We start from the raw sequence: 20075 nt of genomic DNA on the forward strand, positions 1-20075 counted from the left end.
CAGGCCACAAAACTGCTTGTAAAGAATAAATAGTAACAAACAGTTCAGCTGTGCTCTGTGCGCGAGGTGACAGGTTTTCTCTGCTGAGTCTGACAGTGGGTTGGACTGGAATCTGAGTAGCCTGAAAAAGGAAGATACTATTTGTCATCTATAGCCTGCTTCTTCCTTATTCTGAAGGGTATTTTTTTCCCTTGTGGGAAGAAGGCTGCGTTGTTTTTTTATTGTGTCGTTTCCCTTCAGTTTGCACAGCACAATCACCCCAGTAGTTTCCATCAGCAGCACCAGTAGAGATGGGCCCAGGTGGTTATGGGCTCTGTCAAAGGCCACAGTCAGCCTCCTGTATCTGGCAGAAGTGACTAAACCATGTGACTCTTCTGAGCATATTTCCGTCTCTCGGCAGCACTGAGCTCCTGACGCTGTACGTCAGCGTTTTAACAAGCAGGCACCTGAGCTGCGAGCCTGGAATTTGCACACTCGTCTGTAGCACCTGCAGAGCTTGCACTGGGATGTTGGCACTAGGTGGGTGCTCACACGTGGGATCGGCTCCTGCAGACACAGTGCACACAGCTCAGGTACCTGCCTTTGAAAGTCTGGCCCAGCGTGTCTGCTGATATCCTACCCCACCTGCAAGAGACCAGAGCTGAACTCTGGTGCCCTTCAGAGGCTAGGGCAGGGGGATACTCATTAATGAGAGAGGGGGAAGTGAGGAAGACTGGGGACACTGGCTAGCATCTTTCATCATGCTGACGTTCACTTACTCTCTCCTAGAGGGTCCAAGTGAAACCCTCTTGCTGCCAGTGCCACAGGAGTTCTTTCACGTTCTCTTTCACGTTTTCTTTCACGTGCCTTTCACGTTCTCTCTTGATTTCCAGGCTAACACTGGACAGATGGATGATACCCAGGAACAGTGGAAAATGGCCACCTGCAATTTAGCCCTGATTCAGGTAAGTGGCTCCAGCTGGAGCTGGAAAAGGCTCCTTTCTTTTGCTAAACTGCCCTCTCAGGTTGTTCCGTCTCGTTACATTCTATAGTGAGTGTTTGGATGGAATTGGGATTTTCTCTTAGAGGAATTCAACTGGAGTTTGGCTTTCTGGGGTGCAGTTTCCTGAATGTGGGGTGGAATGATCCCCATGTCTTATTAGTGCCATGCTGGTGGTGATGAAGGGGATCGCAGTCTCCTGTGTATGTGTTCAGGGTCACGGACCCCACATGGAACTCTGCCTACCAGCTGATTTTTGCCCAACAGGTACAGGCCACTGTAGTGGGGCTGCTGGCTGCCATAGCCGCTGTCATCCTGGGAGCAATCTCAAAGGGGCACGTGGAGCTGAATCAGGCTGCAGTGCTCTGTGCGAGCAGTGTGACTACAGCATTCATAGCTGCGCTCTCCCTAGGTGAGTCTTGTTAACCCCACCACACCCGGTAATTTGGGCCAGTGAGAAACCACCCTTTCCATGCACATCTGCTCTCCATGGACTGTTTGCTCTTTTCCCATCTGGGACACTGTTCAGTAGCTGACATGAAACGATTTTGGGGTCTTGGTGGAACTTCCAGTGGACAGGCAGCCAAATCCCAAAATATTACTGGATTATTAAAATCACCACCACAAACTGACACCTAGGGAGGCCAAGGACTGAATGCACCATAGAGTGAGAGCTCCCCTCGCACCCCTAGTTAGGAGACAAGATGTGATGGGGTGAGCTTGCCCTGCTTCATCCATGCTGTACCTCTTCTGTGAAGAGAAGACTTCAGTCTCCAGGGAAAGTCCAGAAACCACCTCATCAGCCTCCTCCTGGCACTGGCCAAGGTGGTGCCATCCATCAGTCCAAGAGAAGAATGTTGGATGTGGGGGTTCGCTGTGACTTTGGGGCCTTTTTTGGGTTCCTCATTCATGCACACACATCTGCGCAGAATTCTCATGGGTGGTGTCTACTGACTCCTTGAATGCCTTCTTTGAGCTGCGGGTGTTGTCTGCTCTCCTCCGCTCCATGTCCCTTTAAATTCCTTTGTTTTGTGTCTGTGTCCTGCACCCCCGTCCCTTTTTGTTCATTTTTGTCCCATGATCTGTTGATTTCTGGGTTCTGTGGCCTCTCTCACACCCAAAGGGTGGGCCATTCATTTGCTCTGCCCCCCGTGCCAGTCCTCAAACAGCTGGCGCCATCCATCCACTCTAAACTCTCACACACATTTTTGTTTTAAAGACAGAAAAGAAATTCAGTGTGTTCCCAGTGCTCTGAAAGTTCAGACACTCCTCCCCCACTGGGATTCTCTTCAGACCAGTTAGGGCTGGGGCTCATTCCTGCTGCAGGGCAGCAGCAAGGGGTGCTCCATGTTAAAAGCACCATTCTTCAGAGGAGTCCCTTCCTGTTTCTCCCTGGTGGCCAATCATATATCATTTTGAAGACCCCAGGGAAGATCTTTGAGCAGATCCAAAGCCCAGTGTTCCAGCCAGCCAGTAAATGCAGTTCACTGATTAACACACATAAGTGCCCATCCAAAAGCTTTGGGTGCTCCATCTTGCAGTAAGACTGCCTGTAACACTCAGGGCTGAGTGTGAGTGACGACTAAGTGCAGAGTGGGTGTTGTAATCACCGTGCTGCCAGGACGTGCGGTAAATTGGTACCACACTGCAAAATGCCCTGGGTTATCTGAAGCATCCAATGAAGTGAGCTGTAGCTCACGAAAGCTTATGCTCAAATAAATTGGTTAGTCTCTAAGGTGCCACAAGTACTCCTTTTCTTTTTGTGAAGTATAAAGGGTACTTCATGCATACACGGACTGCTCTTTTACAGCATCTCTCTCACACACACACACTTCTCTCTAAGAGCATGTCGATCTAGGGAAATATGGTATGCTTTTGATAAGGGATGGGAAATGGCTGTCAAAGCTGTCCCTTTCCTCACGGAAGGTCAATGGTAGATTAGTATGATCGAGTGTTTAAAGCATGGGGATGGGAGTCAGCACTCTTGAGTTCTGTTCCTGGCTACAGATTCACTTTTTGAACTTGGACAAATCACTTCATTTCTCTATCTGCATGGCCCTCTCTGTGAAATGAAGATAATCAGAGCTGAGTTCTTGGCAGGCCATTCCACAATGATGTCATTATAAGGAGGGTCTGGTTAAAGGGAAAAGTAGGAATTCACACATCTGCCACAAGAGAGCAGCATGACATCCTTATTAGTGACTGAGTGGGCAGCAATGTGTTGTGTATCTAGGGTTGCCCAACCCTCCAGGATTGTCCTGGAGTCTCCAGGAATTAAAGCTTAATCTTTAATTAAAGATTGTCATATGACGAAACCTTCAGGAATACATCCAGCTAAAATCGGCAACCCTATGCAGTAGCCTTGCACACATGGCGTCTTCTAAGAAAAAGAGGATAAGTCAGAACGTACAGATGTTCCTAGGCCAGAGTCCAAGAACAACAGAGGTGCCTGTGCTGAGGAGCACTAGACAACTTCTCAGAAGTTTATAAAAACCTCACAGCTTTTATTAACCTCTGTTCCTCCAAAGAATTGACTGGATGTAAAAAGGAAGGACTTTGCTGACACACATTCAGCTAATGTTAAGGTCTTTCCTAGCTACGGTGACAAGTTGCTGTTGTGTGGACATGTGCAGTTAAGGAAGCAGGTCGTGTTTGTGCATCGAAGGGAGCCATTTGTGTCATGGGGGGAAGGTGTTTTGGGGGTGCATTGTGTGCACGTGTTAGAGGGGAGGGGCTAGTGTGTGCATGTGTGTGAGCTGTTGTCTGGAGGTGTGGTGTTCGGAAGAGTGGAGTATGTTCCAGGCACACATGGAGATTCAGCACTCGCAGGCCTTTGTGAACAGACGCAGGTTTCTGAGCCAGAGAGTGTTCTCCTTTCCTGGCCTGCGTCCCCCATGCCATGCCAACGGTGGTCAGCAGGGTGCCTCGGGGCAGTGGCAGAGGACAGAATGCCATGGGAGGCTCGAAGGACATTGGATTTGGGCTTGTTTTGGAGGCTGGAGATCATCTACTGCCCTGAACAGTCACAAAACACTCGAGTCAGGCTGATAAACGTGTCTGTCAGTTGACTTGCCCACAGATAAGAGTTTTGTCTGATCTCTGCCAAGGTCTCATTTTCCCAAAAATGAACTGTTGCTGCTGCTGTGACTCTCCAAAGCATTTTGCTGCGCTCTGTTCAGGTTTGCACTGCTGTAGCAGGACGCTCTCTTGTTCTCAGAGTCTGACTCTCACCTGGCCTTTGGGGTTTCTATTAATAAGCCAAAATTCCATCCTCACCAACCAGCAGGAGACTGTGCCCCAGATCCTGAGCTGCAGCTGAATTTTGCTTAGCCCACCTCAGGATGGGGGTGTGTACGTGGCTAGAAGCTACTTTTATACCCCCTTGATCCTGAAGCTGTCCAGCCTCCAGGCCACATTATAAATTAGAGCAGCCCAGAGAGCTGTGGTCCCCAAGCAGCTGTTCTGGCAGCCAGGGATCGCTGGGGGAAACGGATGCCCAGCCAAGACCCTTATGCTGGGGACGTGGAGCTGGCTTGTGACCTGCAGTGGCAGCCCCATGCCACTTAAGAATTCAAAAGCAAGTAAAAAAAACTCTGAATAATACTGAATGCTGTTCTGGAAAATGCCTTTGGGCTGTGGAATCTAGATGTGACCCCAGAGAATGGCACCTCTCTAGTCCCCTGCTACTTCTGCCTGGTCTTGAGTACCCACTGTGTGCATAGCTATGAATGTGCTTTGTTCCTGGTCCCACTTCAGGCCAGTAGAGACTATCTGACAGGGATGAAAGCATCTACATTTGGGCCATTCAGTGCTTTCTGCACTGAGCCGTGGTGTTTGCTTTGTTGTGTATGGGCCCATGGCAGAGCCGTGTTCTTCAGTACAGTGAGAACACTGGGCCCATTTCCTGAGTGTGACCAAACTCCACTTGGATGCTGCACCAAGTGATGGGCAAAGGCAACTTTAAGCCACCATGGGCCATCCCGGAACCAGGGCAGCCCTTGGCACAGTGTGGAGCAATGGTGCCAACACAAAAAACAGCATCATCCTCTGTATCTGAACCCCTGGTCTGTGTCTTCTCTAGGTCTAGTGATGATCGGCGTGATCATCGGTGCGAGGAAGGTGGGGATAAACCCAGACAACGTCGCCACTCCCATAGCAGCGAGCCTTGGAGATTTGATAACCCTTTCTCTGCTAGCAGGAATCAGCAGCACCCTCTTTAAATACATAGGTAAGGTACATAGCAGAGTCTCTGTGGCTCAGCTGTCGGGGAAGCCTCCTGATAGGGAGAGCTGTTCAGTTGTGGAAGGGAAGCATCCACAGTCCTGGAAATGTTGAAGCTAGACTGGACACAGCATTACAACAGGGAGTGGTCTTGTAGGGCTGTGGAGGTGGGAGATAGAGATGGAAAAGGCTTTGTAGGTAAGTCCTATGACTGTCCGGTCTATTTAAGGGTTTTGGGACCATTCAGTGGAATGGAAATAATGTTGTCCAGTGGTTAGAGCAGAAGACTGGGATTCAGGACACCTCGGTTCTAGTCTTGCATCTGTCACTAACTCACTGCAACACTGGCCGAGTCACTTATGCTCTCTTTGCCTTTGCACCCCCACATGTAAATGGGAATAATGCTCCCCACCTCATAAGGCTATTGTGAGGCTTAGCTGATGTCTCCGGTCCTCTGGGAGCACAAAGCATTATCATCATCTTGGAACAGGGGAGAGAATATATTCTCCTAAGAGACCCTCTTTAGGCCGGTGCTGTGACTGCTGTGTTAACCATGCTCTGAGGGTATGTCTACACAGCAGCTAGACACCCGTGGCTGATCCGTGCCATCCGACTCGGGCTCTTGAGGCTCGAGCTGCGTGGCTGTTTCACTGCTTTGTAGACGTCTGGGCTCAGGCTCTAGGACCCTGCAAGGTGGGAGGGAGTCTACACAGCAATGAAACGGCCCCACAGCCCGAGCCCTGAATGCCTGAGTCAGCTGGCCTGGGCCAGCCACAGGTGTTTCTTTGCTGTGTAGACATAATCCTAGGGGTGACAAATGGGCTAAAAACCTTGGCACGTGAACTGCTTCTCCTATATGAGCCTGGAAAATGCACAGTACATTTTTGGAACAGGGGAGAAATGTGATTTATGCTTTAATTGATGTTTGAAAATAGCTAAGCAAAGTACCATGGGCCTGACCTAGAAAGAGAAAAGGTTCAGGGCTGGGTTGTTTTTTTTAAACAACGTCTGTTGAGGATGTTTTTAAAAAATGAAAAGTTTGTAACAATTAAACCCAAAGTTTCACTGAAAACTGAGAGCAGAAATGGTGAGAGAGACAGCTTTTTCCTATTCCAATAACTCATTCCACATGCCTACAAATAGGAGAACAATTGAATCCATATCCCAGAGAGAAAGAGGCTGGGGGAGGTCCAAGAGTCCTTTCATTCTAGTTCTCCTATGCTTCAGAAATGTATTTATTCAGTGTGCAGTTCCCCAAGATGCCGTGCCATCTACCTACACAAAACTGGCTTGGCCTTCTGCATCTCCACGTCCAGTAGTCTCTCTCCGGGACTGCATTCTGGAGTAAGGTGATAACATATACCCTAGTGTACAAATACAGTAATGAGCAGACGTGAATTTAGGGGGCTATCATTGCAGCTGAGTAGTCTGACTGGAGAGGGCATAAATTCTGCTGGAGTTTTATTCAGCAGTGCTCTGGCAGAGGATTGGTTACGTTGTGTCAGTCACTAGTGTGACATCACCCAATTGGTGGGTTTTCATAATTCCCAGGTTTCCAAACTCTTCTGTATTTCAATGGAGGTGAGAGGGAAGTGGGATAGGGTGTGTGACCCTGCCTTGATCAGAGAAATATATTCCCTTAAGGACACTGAGTCCTAGAAGGCCCAGAATGTTACATGCCTTTGAAAGTTACATTTTCCCCTGGAGGTATAATGCTCTCGTTCCAGTACAGTGTTTTATAATCTTTTAAAATCAACATGTCTCCTTCCAGTTCTAAATACTTTGGGGCTGATTACACAACCCTTCCTCGCGCTGAATAGTATTTCACTCAACAAGTAATAATCAATGGACTGCTTGCTTAGTAAGATACTACTCCTGAGTAAGGGTGACAGAACTGGGTCCAAAGGCCTGACATACAGATTCTAAAGGGAATCTTTCCATTGATTACAGTGGGCCTTGGATCGTATATGATAGATGTGAACATCCTGTATGTGTGAGGTTTAAAATTAAGCTAATTGCCAAATGCCCAAAAGAGCAAGGGGATACTTGGCATCTGACTCGGTTGGATGTCCCATCGTGCGTCTTTGCTTCCTGTCCTAGCTGGCTTGAGGGGATGCTATGCACTGTTAAACAGCTGCCATTTGCACCCCAGAAGAGGCTGCATTTCAGTGGTGGGTGAAGTGCACTATAAGTACCTCCCTGTGTAAAAAAGCTTTCATAATGATAAGATACTATTCTAAGGCCTGGTCTACACTATGGGGGGGATCAATCTAAGATACGCCACTTCAGCTACGAGAATAGCGTAGCTGAAGTTGACGTATCTTAGATCGACTTAGAATCACTTACTTCGCGTCCTTGCGGTGCGGGATCGACGGCCGCCGCTCCCCCGTCGACTCCGCTTCCACCTCTCGCCCTGGTGGAGTTCTGGAGTCTACAGCAGAGCGATCGAGGATCGATTTATCGCATCTACACTAGACGCGATAAATCAATCCCCGATAGATCGATCACCACCCGCCGATCCAGCGGGTACTGTCGACGTGGCCTAAGAAAGTTAATCGTGTCTTACATGCATTTTCCCAAACATATTGTCAGGACCTTAGGTTAGAAATGTATCAAGCTTGCGTTATATATTGGAATACCTGCAAAACCTATGTTTTACCATGCCCAGCTTTGGACTTAATACAGAGAGCAGATGGAGAAGCCCTATAGACAAATTATTAGCATCTCAAAAGGCCTGGCACAATCCCCATCTCTTGAAGGTGTTTCTGGTGCTGAGTCATGTTTGTTTTCTTGTAGGGCAGCATTTTTTAAGTGCCATTTGCTTCTGAAGGTCGTTTCAAGGTTATGCTGCTGCCAAAGGGAAATGTAGCTAATAGAAATGAACGTAAACCAGCAAGTAAAAATCCTGCCCCTCAGCTGTCTGATGTATAGAGCATCAGAAAACAGCAGTTGTCCATCTAGTCTGCTGCCCTGGCATCAGCAATAGCCAGTGCCAGATGGTTCAGAGGAAGGGGTGAGATGCCCCCTCATGTCTATTTATGGCATAAGTTGCCCACAGGAAAACATTCTTCTTAGCCCCAGCGAGTTAGTGGTTGACTTATCCCTGAAATAAAAGGGTTTATATCCCATATACATTTCTATCCAGTCTAATGAAATGGTGTGGACGTTGTGATTCATATCTATCTAACTTGATTTGAATCCTCCTAATCTCTTGGCCTTTGTACTTTCCTGTGCCGGTGAGTTTCGGAGGTGAATTATGGACTGTGGGGGGAAAAAATATCCTGGATGATGTGATTTATATCTTGCAACATGAAGACTTCAGTCCCAAGCAGTGCTTCCTTTCTTTCAGTCAGTCAGGAATGTAATGGTGCTGTCCAGTCAGATTTTACACTCTTATGCAGTTGGAGGCATGTAAATTGCATTTAACTTTGAATTTCTTTTCCATGCCAGATGTGAAATACCTTTCGCCTTTGATCTGCGCTGTGTTTGTTATCATGATTCCTCTTTGGGTTGCTATTGCCAAGCAAAGTCCATCTATTGCTGAGGTCCTGAAGTCTGGATGGCAGCCGGTGATTGTTGCAATGAGCATCAGCAGGTAAACCTAGGAACCACCCTTCTCACTCCACACCCTGCGAACATCTTTTTCTCTTTCAGGGAATAACAGTCAGCCTAATTGAAGGTCCAGGACAGTGCCCCCCCCCCCCAAAAAAAATATTCTGCCTGTCTGAGATTCCAGTGATGATTTATAGTGACATGGTTTTAAATTCTCTGGTCTCAGGACCTGTCATTGTTAGAGGCGCTTTGATGGATCAGTGTGTTCCATAAAACAAACACATCTGCTGCATAGTCAAATACAACCTGTATAGCTGTCATTATTATTGGTATTGTGGTAGCACTTAGAAACCCCAGTCGCGGATCAAGACCCCATTGTGTTAGGTGCTGTACTAACACAGAACAAAAAGGACAGTTAGTCCTTGCCTCAGTCTCTGTATTCTGCGCCTGGTAACAGATGATAGGTAATAAGCTTTTATTTTGTGTCATTTTTAACAGCATTGGTGGGCTGATCTTGGACAAAACTGTAACTGACCCAAACTTCGAAGGCATGGCAGTTTTTACACCTGTGATTAATGGTAGGTTGAGGGGGGCTATGTTTTTGTCCTTTCACCTCCAGAGGGCTGGGTTCACTTGCCAGCTTATGTTACCAAAGAAAATGAGACTGGTGGTCTCGTCTGGTTTTTGCTTTATCCACATCACACATTGCAGAACAATTGGCACTTTCAGGTTACGTCTGCCGTGCAGTCAGAGGTGTGATTACAGCTTGTATAGATATACTCAGACTAGCTGTAATCTAGCTAGTGTGGCTAAAAATAGCAGTGAAGACGCAGTGGCATGGGCTGTACAAGCCCAGAACCCTAGGTATCTGCTCATGCTCCTAGCTTGCTCTGCGGTCTTTGCGAATCACTGCTATTTTGAGCCATGCTAGCTAGGTGAAAACTCGTGTGAGTATGCCAAACTGAGCTGCAGTTGTACCTCTGATTCCAGTGTAGACATACCCTCAGATCGGGAGAGGCTCTGGAGTGGAATAGCAGGGGCAGCTGCAGGTCAGGACTGAGCAGAGCTGTGGGGAGGAAGCCTGCATAACCCCAGCTGACTACATCTGCTGTTAGCCTGTCTACACCACAATTAGACACCTGCAACTGACGATGCCAGCTGACTTGGGCTCTTGGAGCTCAACTAAGGGGCTCTTTAATTGCAGTGTAGACATTTGGGCTCAGGTTGGAGTCCAGGTTCTGGCTCCCTGTGAGGTGGAAGGGTCCCAGGGCTTGAGCTGCAGCCTTAGCCCAAACGTCTACACTGCAATTAAACAGCCCTTTAGCCCGAGCCGCACGAGCACAGGGGCAGCTGTGGGTTTTTAATTGCACTGTGGACATACCCTGAGTTTCATGAGCATTCAATCACTGCAAAATATCACAATAAAACTCCTTTCCTTCCAATCCCAAATCAACAGTCTGAGCTGTGCAATCAGTTCAACCTTCTGATACACATTGATGATCAAGATTAGCCAACTGTGGAAACAACCTGGGCTTTTGGATTGATTTTTTTTCTGATATAATGTTTAATGCAAGTTAGGCTCATTCTAGAGGAAACCAACATTCATTAAGAAATTACAGCGTTGTTCCATATGCAAAGCATTTTGTCGTCTAGCAGCTCTTTAAATTGCAGCGATTCTAATACCCACAAGATGTCTTGCTAAACCTGTCTACCTGCAATGTAAGCCCACGGTTTGAATTTAGGCTCAAGCCTAACCCTGCTTCTGACTACACACAAATCGCACTGACCCAGGTCCCATGACCTCATGGGAGTGGAGGGTCCAAGCCTGAGTCAAGCTGGGACCCAGGGTTCAAACCATGTTGCTTTGCAGTGCAGATGCTGCCCCACTGGACTTGTGCTCTGGGAGTCCACCAAAAGTATTCCACAGTCCCATGGGCCAACTTTCTTTGTACTTTGGACAGTCAAGTTTGGTGGACAATCAGCTTTTCCCACACTACACAAAGAGCTAGAGTGGCCATGTTTTGGCAGATCACTCTCCCGTCGACTCCGGTACTCCACTAGAACGAGAAGAGTAAGGGGAGTCGATGGGAGAGCGTCTCCAGTCGACATCGCGTAGTGTGGACCCCGTGGTAAGTAGATCTAAGCTACGTCGACTTGAGTTACACTACTAACGTAACTCAAATTGTGTAGGCTAGATCAGCTTTCCCATGTAGTGTAGACAAGGCCTGGGATATGGATGGTTGGACTCAAGGCTGCATAATGCAGGGTAGATTTTGGAGCTCCAGGCTGGGACCCAGGGTTCAGCAATTCCTAACCTGGGGTTACAAATGAGTGTAGACGTTCAAGCCCTAGATTAACAAACCCAAGGTCTGCTAACTCAGGTTCTATTAACTCTGATCTTACTTTGCAGTGTAAACACACCCTTTATGACAAACCTTTTCCAGTGCTATCAGCCAAAAAGCTACATTAGGAAATCAAATCAAAGCTATTCCATTGATCAGAGCTCATAAAAGTTCTCACAGATTGCTAGATATCAGAGAGAACATTTATTGGCCCAAAATCATCTGCAGAATTAAGCATGCCCCTGTTTTGGTGCAACTCCCTGTTTGCATGAGCAAAGATGCCCAGGAACAGTTTGAGGGTTCCCTTTCAGGGAGTCAGTTTGCAAATATCACCCTTTAGGTCATATTATTTTTGGATCAGGTCCTGAAGACTTTACTCGGTTTTCACTCAGGCAGATTTCACCTTCAGTGACAGAGAGAGAGAGAGAGAGAGAGAGTGCCTGAGAAAAGAAACACGTAAAAGCTGCAGGATTTAGCTCATTATTATTTTATCCAGTGCATCCCATTCCCTCCGCCACACACAGGTACATACAGACCCATAGGCAATGCAGGATTGCTCCCCAGAATATAGTCAGTGGTCTAATGGAGAATGTAGCAGCTATTTCATGTTTGCCAGAATTAAACAATTGGGAAGGTACTAATTGCCTTTTAATTAACCAACATGGTTAGGGCTGATTCATTCTCATCTGATTCTTTCTCACTTAGTAAGTGTGTCAGGTGCTTCCAAATGAACAGGATGATCACGGTCTGTTTCACTTGTGATTTAAATAATAAAGTCTCTCTAGCTGAGTCCCTCCGAGAAGCAGAACTGAGAGCAGCAGCTGCCTTTGCACCGGCTGTTTGCACCAGGTGTTTCCCAGAGATCAGTTCATGCCAGCTGGAGATCATGCAACATTTGACTTGTCATAGCAAGCAGAAGGTCCAGGGGAGAATGTTTTATATAAAACCACCAAAAAGAGACATTCATCCGAACGTTCCTCTTCCTGTGATTTTTGTGACTGTTCCTAGCATGTGAATAAAACAGCACCACAATGACACATGGGTTTGGGTTGATCTCTTCTTAACCACCATGCCCACTGCGCATCTGAGCAGATACAGGTTGGCCAACCTTCTGCTGAGTCCCTAGAGACCAATGCATTGTATGTGGCTACTTGCTGCCACTAAGAGAGAGGCTTATGGGATTGTTGCATTTTGCACTTGCAGGTGTTGGTGGGAATCTGGTAGCCATCCAAGCCAGCCGCATCTCCACATTCCTGCACTTCTGGAGCATGCCTGGAGTCCTGCCCTACAAGATGAGGCAGAACTGGCCCAATCCATGCACGACGTTCTTCACATCAGGTAGACAATGAACCCCAGGTGTGCACATCGCGAAACCCATCATCCCAACGAGAGCGCCCTTTGTCACCCTGGCTGGTTAAGGACCGCATGGGTTGCAGAGATTGCGCTCCTCTTCCTTCCTGAGAGGGGGAACCTCCAGGGCAGGATTGAGGTACCTTGGCAAAGGGCAGGTTGGGGGAAGCTTGTTCCTACTAGCTGTGCTGTACTTGCTCCATGGATGGACAGGGAACACTGGCCTCCAGAGTATCTGTCGCTGGCAACAAATCATTTGAAAAGAAACTTCAAATTCACGCTCAGGGCGAGTCGCCCATTGTAACTGGGACCGTCCTAGATGCCCCAGTGCATGAATTAGAAGCGGACTGAAGCACGTAGTGGGGCCGATTCTGATCTCACTCATGCTGGGAAAATCAGGAGTAGTTCTGATCAAGGCAATGGAGTTACATTGACACAAGCAAAATCCGAATCTGGTCTGTTACTTTTAGATGACTGGCTCATGTTGCTTTTCTGTTGGAAGTCTGTGCGCTGACGATAGGGCAGAGTCAGAGCTAGGAAAGTGGATCACGGTGATTCATAGCAGGAGCTGAGTGGGGACCGGAGCTGCGTAGGATAGCTGAATGGAACAGCTGTGGGAAGTTAAGCAAGAGGATCAGGAGAGAATCGGGGAGCTGAGTATGTATGTAGAACATGGTTTTATTATGAGGTTAATGCCAGAAAAAGCTGCTGGGGGCAGTCCCAGAAATACTTTATATGGTGTGAGAAGTGGGATCCAGAGGGGTGGATGAAACAACTAGATAGTTACTCACGATACCTAATGTTATATTAAGGAACTGAGTATCCTTCAGAAATGAGTTGTCAACAGTCCATGTCTCTCTCCTACTCTCCTGGCAATGGTATTTAACATCCACAAATGTGTCTGTGGTCACTGAAAGATGTACAGCTTCATGCTTCTTTCCCCCTCAAGCAGTAACTGCTCTGGTTCATTTTAATACATGTGTTCTCTCCAGGGGTGAATTCCAAGTCAGCCCGCGTCCTGTTCCTGCTGGTTATCCCCGGACACCTGGTATTCCTGTACACCATTCGCCTGCTGCAGGGCGGGCACACAGCCATCACCATCACTTTTGTGATGTTTTATCTGACTGCTGCTTTGCTGCAGGTAATAAAAAGAGCCCAGCTGAGCTGAGAGTGAATCTATCAGCCAGCAATGAAAATCCCAATCACTGTCCCTTAGTCCCAGTTGCTCCACACCGCCATCCTCACCCAGTCGCCATAATCCCAGGAATTATTAGTGGCAGAAGCATCCCTGTTCCAGATGCTGGGTGCATTGTACAGGCTCATGTAGTTCTCTTTGTCCCACTGCAGCAGTAATATATTTAGTGGGCAAATAACTATGTGTAGTTTGTTTGTTCCCCCTCTCCCCAGTTATTGCTGGTCATCACAGCCAAAGGCAAGTGAGCAGATTTTGTGCTAGACTGGTAAATTTCCATGATAATTCTGCAAGGCGGATTTCACATGCCAAAGTGGAAGTCTGTGGGCTGGGGGAACTGGACTCTGTGAGTCAGAGCCACATTCAGCAAGGAGAAAACCAAGCACCAAGAGGCCTGAGATGGCGAGAGATCCTGCATTCGAAAATAACAGCCATACATAGACCTCAGACCGCCAGTTCGATCTGTTCTGCCTTTGTCCCTTTATCCTTTCACTGTTCTGCCTTCCCCATCCGCACACTCCATTGTCCTACTCGCAGACACGTCACTGTCACTTAAACTCACTGATTCTCCTGGTTCATTTGCCCTTTTAAATGAGTCATTCTACAAGTTCATTAACTTGCAGGGTAAAAGATTGTGGTCCTCCTTTTGCTTCCCTTTAAAATCAGGCTTGCAGCATGTGTGAATTCTTTGCACGTGTAAACAATTGGCTCGGCTTTGCCATCCTCTGCCTGTGATTATATGACACACAACCCCGACACCACAGTTGAAGTTGTTTTAAAAAAAAAAAAAACTTGCTATTCTGCATATCCACCATGGCAAAACCACTCCCACAGTTGGAGCCAAATATGAAAATACATGCAATAAATTACAGCACCGGTAATGGAATCTCAGCAACATCACAGCTGATTTCTAGGGGACCTAGTAGTGAAGGAAACACTAGGCGTGTGCTCTTTTTAGTTGCATTATAATGTATGAAGACTAGGAAATGATGCAGGGGGAGGAGAGTTGTGCTTGCTATTTTTTCTGCTTGGTTTATTCCCTTTAGAAATGCCCAATCTTGTGGTCCCTGATATGCTGAGATGTCCCTTGGAGGACCTAGAGATACAGAGTGGGAGAACTCTCTCAATATTTAATTGAATTAAAAAGGCAGTCTTTAATCTTTAACAAAAGCTTTTCCTACAGCTGGTTATCGGGATCTTGAGGTAAATGTGAATGAAAAACAAATAAAACCACAAAGATTTTTAAATAATCTAGATAAAAATCACTTCTCTTTTCAGTGACTCAGGGTTCACTTACTTGGTATCTTTGATGTGATAAAAACCTACTAGATCTCCAGTTGGTACCAGGGAGACTGCCAGGAAAAACGAGGTAGACAAGACCCGAATCGCTAACGTAAAAGAGAAGCATAAAACCTCTGCCTACAGAAGTTACCTTCTGCGGGCTGGCCCATTGTTTTTCCCTACATTTTTTAGGCCCAATCCTGCTCACACTTACGTCTCCCGTTGACTTCATTGGCAGCAGGAACTCCATCCCTCCATCATAATGACAGTGTATTCTAGCAATAGGTACCATATCCCAGCTGCATGCCTGTCACTCGCTGACCGCTGGGTCTGTCTTCTCTCTGGACAGGTGGGAATCCTGCTCTACATGGCTGATCTAATTGTGCGACTGGTGTGGAGGAGGGCCCTGGATCCAGACAACTTCTCCATCCCCTACCTCACTGCCCTGGGCGACCTCCTGGGCACGGGATTCCTGGCACTTTGCTTCCGCTTGGTTTGGCTCGTCAATGGGACTGAGATGAAACTGCGAAACTAACCGGACATCTGCTGCAGCGTTGGTCCATTGCTGCTCCACCAAGCAAGTCATTCAGTATGGTGCTTTAACATGGTCCAACAAGGTCGTTAGAGACTACTTCTAAGACTAAGTCTTTAAACTGAACGGGTCTGCTATCCTTGCCCACCCCTACTGACCACTGCAGTGCCTTACAGCTGTCTAATTTAGATCAAAAGAAGCAGCATCTGTCTGGATTTATCCAGCTTTGAAAGTGACCTAGCCATCTTAAAACAGTGTACTCTGTCTATGTGTGCATCTATAAAACCAGGGGTTAAGGAACACAGGTCATATCTTGGCAAATCTGCATTTTGATTGGCTTAAAAATGTATGAATGTAACCACCTGGTAAGTAGGAGACTAATTCACTCCCCACTGAAGTCAATGGGAGACTTTCCATTGTCTTCAGTTAGTCTTTGGATCAGATCCTAGATGAGGATGTTGCAATGTCTCTGATCAGCAGTTAGAGCCCAAGTAATATTTTCTTGCCCCTCTTCCTCCCCAGCACATCCCTGGGAGCAAGAATCAATAAAGGCCTTAAACTTCTCTCTCCATAACTTCTGTATTCAGGGTCTCAAAGAGCATGTTCCCCATTGGATTGCAACTTAAGGAACATCTGTTCAGTAGTTTTTATGGTTTATGGAAACACAAATAAAATGTAAACCATTTCGTAGTGGTGGGGGTGGGATTGCCATTATTTTGATGTTGCTAATCGCTGGTATTGGCACTGTACTAAGGAACTGTTAGATCACTAACACCTAGACCTGCACAGCATGGACCTTTCACAGCTTGGGCCATATTTCAGCTAGGATACATAATCCAGCCACCCCTTCAAAAAAATACCATTTAGCATAGAAATGTAGGTCAGGGTGGGACCTTTAGAAGCCCTCCAGGCCAGTCCCCCATGCTGAGGCAGGACTAAGTAAACCTAGACCAGTCCTGGCAAGTGTTTGTCCAACCTATTCTAAAAGCCTCCATTAGGTCACACTGTTGATGCTTGTTGATTTCTGTAGAAGTCTTTGGTTGGTGGTGTTCCCCAGCCCTAAGAGAGGAAGCGGGGAACAGTGGTTGAGGGCACTAGCTTGTGAGACTAAAAACCACAGTTCAGTTCCTTACTCCGGTACAGCCTTCCTCTGTCACCTTAGGCAAATATGTGGGACCAGATTTTTAAAGAGATATAGACACCCAAAGATGTAGGTAGGCAGCCAAGGGGATTTTCAGAAGTGCCTAGGTGCTTTGTGAGACGTGTAATAGATGCAGCAGCTGGAGAGATTGCAAATTGAGTTTCAGTAGGGTTTGATTCAGTCTTTAAGCCAAACTTGTGATCTGGCTTTTGAGCATGCTAAAGTTTTAGACTGAGATTTTTCAAAGGAGCTTATGAGAATTAGGCAACCAGCTCCATTGAATATGAACAGATTTGGGTGCCTAACTCTGTTAGGCCCTGTTGCACATCCCAGCCTTAGTGCTGTCTGGATCTTCCTATGACAGACCATTATGAAGAAAGTATTTGCAATATTCAGATCCCAGTTTAGCTTGTGAACACCCCTAAAATCCTGGGCTGTTCAGCTCTGCGGTACTGCTTGAGGCCCTGTTCTGTTTGAAAACATAGCTCCGGTGACCCCTTTTTCGTTCACAACGGTAAGTGCTGCAGCCCTGGCTGAATGGAACGTTAGCTTCCCGGATGGCTGCATTTCAGCATTCACATCCCATTGTCCTCTAATCATGGCCCTTTATGCGTTACTAACCATCTGCTGCCTGTGTGAAGTCAACACAATTCAGTTTCAACCATGAGCGGACGTGTGGTAATTGCAGCAGCGTAGACAGGAAGACGGGTTACTTACATTCAAACTGAAACATCGTTATCATGAGCAATTACAGATGTGTAGGGAAGGGGGCGCCGTGCAGTCTACGAGTTTGCAGATCTCAAGCCTGTAACCAATTTTTTAAGAAGTGACTGTGATGCTGGCTTGAGAGCCTCTACAGAACAAAGTCCTCCCACCACAGACCAGGTACAGCATGGGTAGCAGCAGGGCAAACTTCCTGTGCCGATTTTCTAAGGACTCCCTTGTCTTTGCTATCTTCCCTGCTAGGGTGGGGATCTGAGCAACTTAGGCAAGCCTCTTCCTAGTGTGTTAGCACAGTCCAGCAGGGACAAAAAGGAACCTACAGGTGGGAGCCTCATGATAAATCTTTCCCTATTTTAAGAGGAGCATTAAATAGGTGGTTGCTCCCATCATCTGCCCCTACAGCAGTTTTCCCTACAGATAGTCACCTGGGGAAATTCACACTGGTGCAAAGGGCCAGCACAAGCCCAATGCACCCATGTTGAGGACTTATTTGGTGCTGGCCTTCTGCACGGGGTTGAATTTTACCCCTAGTGACTGGGCCAGTCACTTTCCTGATTTATGATTCCCAGTAACTGATACATGGTCGCTCTTAGAACTTAAAGCAATAATTCACACTTCTAATTTTTTTTCTAGTAAACAATATTTCTTAATGACCAGCTTTTTCTGGTTGTAAATATTGACAGTGTCCTTGGGCTGGAACATGTAATCAGTCCCAGCTGTGTCCTATTTAAACAGGCATGATTGTCAAGCAAATGCTATACCTTTTGACTGATGTGTTTTTGTGTAGGACGGTTTGACAATCCCAGATGCGTCTCTGTGGCTGAGGCCAATATGTCTGGGTCATAAATAGCACTGACAGGGGATGTTCGCTAAGGTCCGAGGTCTGGCCATACTGAAACTTTTGCTGTTTGGCCAAGCAGCAAAATAATTCTGTTGCAGTATCGGTGTTTCTTTTCTATCCTCCAGAGATATGATATAACACAGTGGTTCTCACACTCTTGATCAGGACCCCAAAGTGGGTTGTGACCCCATTTTAATGGAGTTGCCAGGGCCAGCATTAGATTCACTGGAGCACAGGGCTGAAGCCGAAACCCAAGGGCTTCAGCCCGGGGCAGCAGGGCTCTGGTTCTGGCTCTGCTCCTCCACGCCCCCACCTGGGGTCATTTAGTAATTTTTATTGTCAGAAGGGGATTGCTGTGCGATGAAGTTTGAGAATCGCTGAGAACAGGAGAAAATGGTTTCTGTACAAGGGGCTTTTTAAAGTGCGTATTAAAGGGACATTTGTCTTCTAAACCTGTTTTCTCTCTGTGTGTGTGTGTGTATATATATATTTCAGACCTTATTTCAAAAGAGCTTCTATAACAAGAAAAGAAAAGGAGTACTTTTGGCACCTTAGAGACTAACAAATTTATTCGAGCATAAGCTTTCGTGAGCTACAGCTCACTTCATCGGATGCATACAGTAGAAAATGTAGTGGGGAGATTTTATGTACACAGAGAACATGAAACAATGGGTGTTATATGGTAACACGAAAGCTTATGCTCTAATAAACTTGTTAGTCTCTAAGGTGCCACAAGTACTCCTTTTCTTTTTACGGATACATACTAACACGGCTGCTACTCTGAAACCTGTAACAAGATTTAGCTTTAGTGCTAAGGCTGCAGGTAAATAGGCTGATGTGCACGTGACCAAATTTGAAAATGGGCCTCAACGTGGGGAAAATACAAGCAAGTCCCTTTGTGATATAGACCTGATCTTGGTGCTAAACTGTTAACTCATTTCTGGGATTTATCGATTCCAGAGGTCCTGATTTTCTGTGTCTTGCTCTTTGTGTTGTCATTCATATCTGTGCAAAGAGGATTTTCTACCATTCTGTGGTGGTAGCGGTTTTTTTGCATTTGCTTTGCAAAGATATTATAACACAAAGTTGAGGGCAGTGGGGAAACAAGCCCCAAAAAGGCAGACCTGCAACTGTTCCAGGCATAAAAATCCTCTTGGCTTAAGTGGAAGTTCTTTGCCTGGAGCACTGGCACGTCTGGGTCCCAGAACTATACGTAACTCGGTGAAAAGCCATGTGAGCCTGCATTTAGATAGATCTAGTATCCAATTTTAAAAGGAGGAAGGGGCGGAGTCCACTTTTCTCTCCATTTTTAAACCTTTCTTGTGAGAACAGTGAAAAACACGGATTGCCTTGGGCAGGGATAGAATGAGATTTTTCCAGTAATCTGAAAGGCACTTGTCTCTCAGGTAGCAAATGCCCAGTTCACTTTAGAGTCATTCTTGCCATGACACCAGCATGTTGTAAACTGAGTAAAACCCAGCACTAAGATCAACAGTTCACACCGTCAGCCATTACTAATATAACCCTTCTGCCCATCAGAGTTGGCAGCAACAAGGGCCGGGTTCAATATCTAGGGGATCCATTCCAATAACAATGCAAACCGGGTCGAGCCACCCAGTGACCTGGGACAACTATATACCACCCCTGCTGGGCGCCTCCAAGAGGCAATACTTCCCCTCTCGCAAGCACAGAGTCTATGTGTAGCAAAAAGCATTTTAATAACAGAGAGAAACAATGTGGCATTATGTTGGGGAAACACCACCAACAGGATTCATAACACAACCCATGAGCAAAAAAACCCACCCCAAGCAAATTGGGGCATGCCCCTTTCCCTTTGGTTCTTGAGTCCAGCAACCCCAAAAGTCCCAAAAGTCCAATGACCCAAAAGTCTCTGTCCCTGGTCAGGGCAGCCCCAGAGTTC

At 46.7% G+C, this 20075-nt stretch overlaps 1 protein-coding gene across 3 annotated transcripts in view; it reads left to right on the forward strand.

The window, feature by feature from the left end:
- Positions 1-18538, forward strand: part of SLC41A3 (solute carrier family 41 member 3) — a 35890-nt gene extending 17352 nt beyond the window's left edge. For all 3 annotated transcript variants that reach the window (XM_077821352.1, XM_077821354.1, XM_077821353.1), the window contains 8 exons: positions 873-944; positions 1247-1391; positions 5061-5207; positions 8651-8795; positions 9251-9330; positions 12298-12432; positions 13437-13585; positions 15267-18538. In XM_077821352.1, coding sequence (XP_077677478.1) covers positions 873-944; positions 1247-1391; positions 5061-5207; positions 8651-8795; positions 9251-9330; positions 12298-12432; positions 13437-13585; positions 15267-15452 — 1059 coding nt within the window. In that variant the 3' untranslated portion in view covers positions 15453-18538. The remainder of the gene's footprint in view (positions 1-872; positions 945-1246; positions 1392-5060; positions 5208-8650; positions 8796-9250; positions 9331-12297; positions 12433-13436; positions 13586-15266) is intronic.
- The last annotated feature ends 1537 nt before the right edge of the window (positions 18539-20075 follow it).

This window comes from Eretmochelys imbricata, chromosome 7 (genome assembly GCF_965152235.1).
Source record: "Eretmochelys imbricata isolate rEreImb1 chromosome 7, rEreImb1.hap1, whole genome shotgun sequence".
NCBI lineage: Eukaryota > Metazoa > Chordata > Testudines > Cheloniidae > Eretmochelys > Eretmochelys imbricata.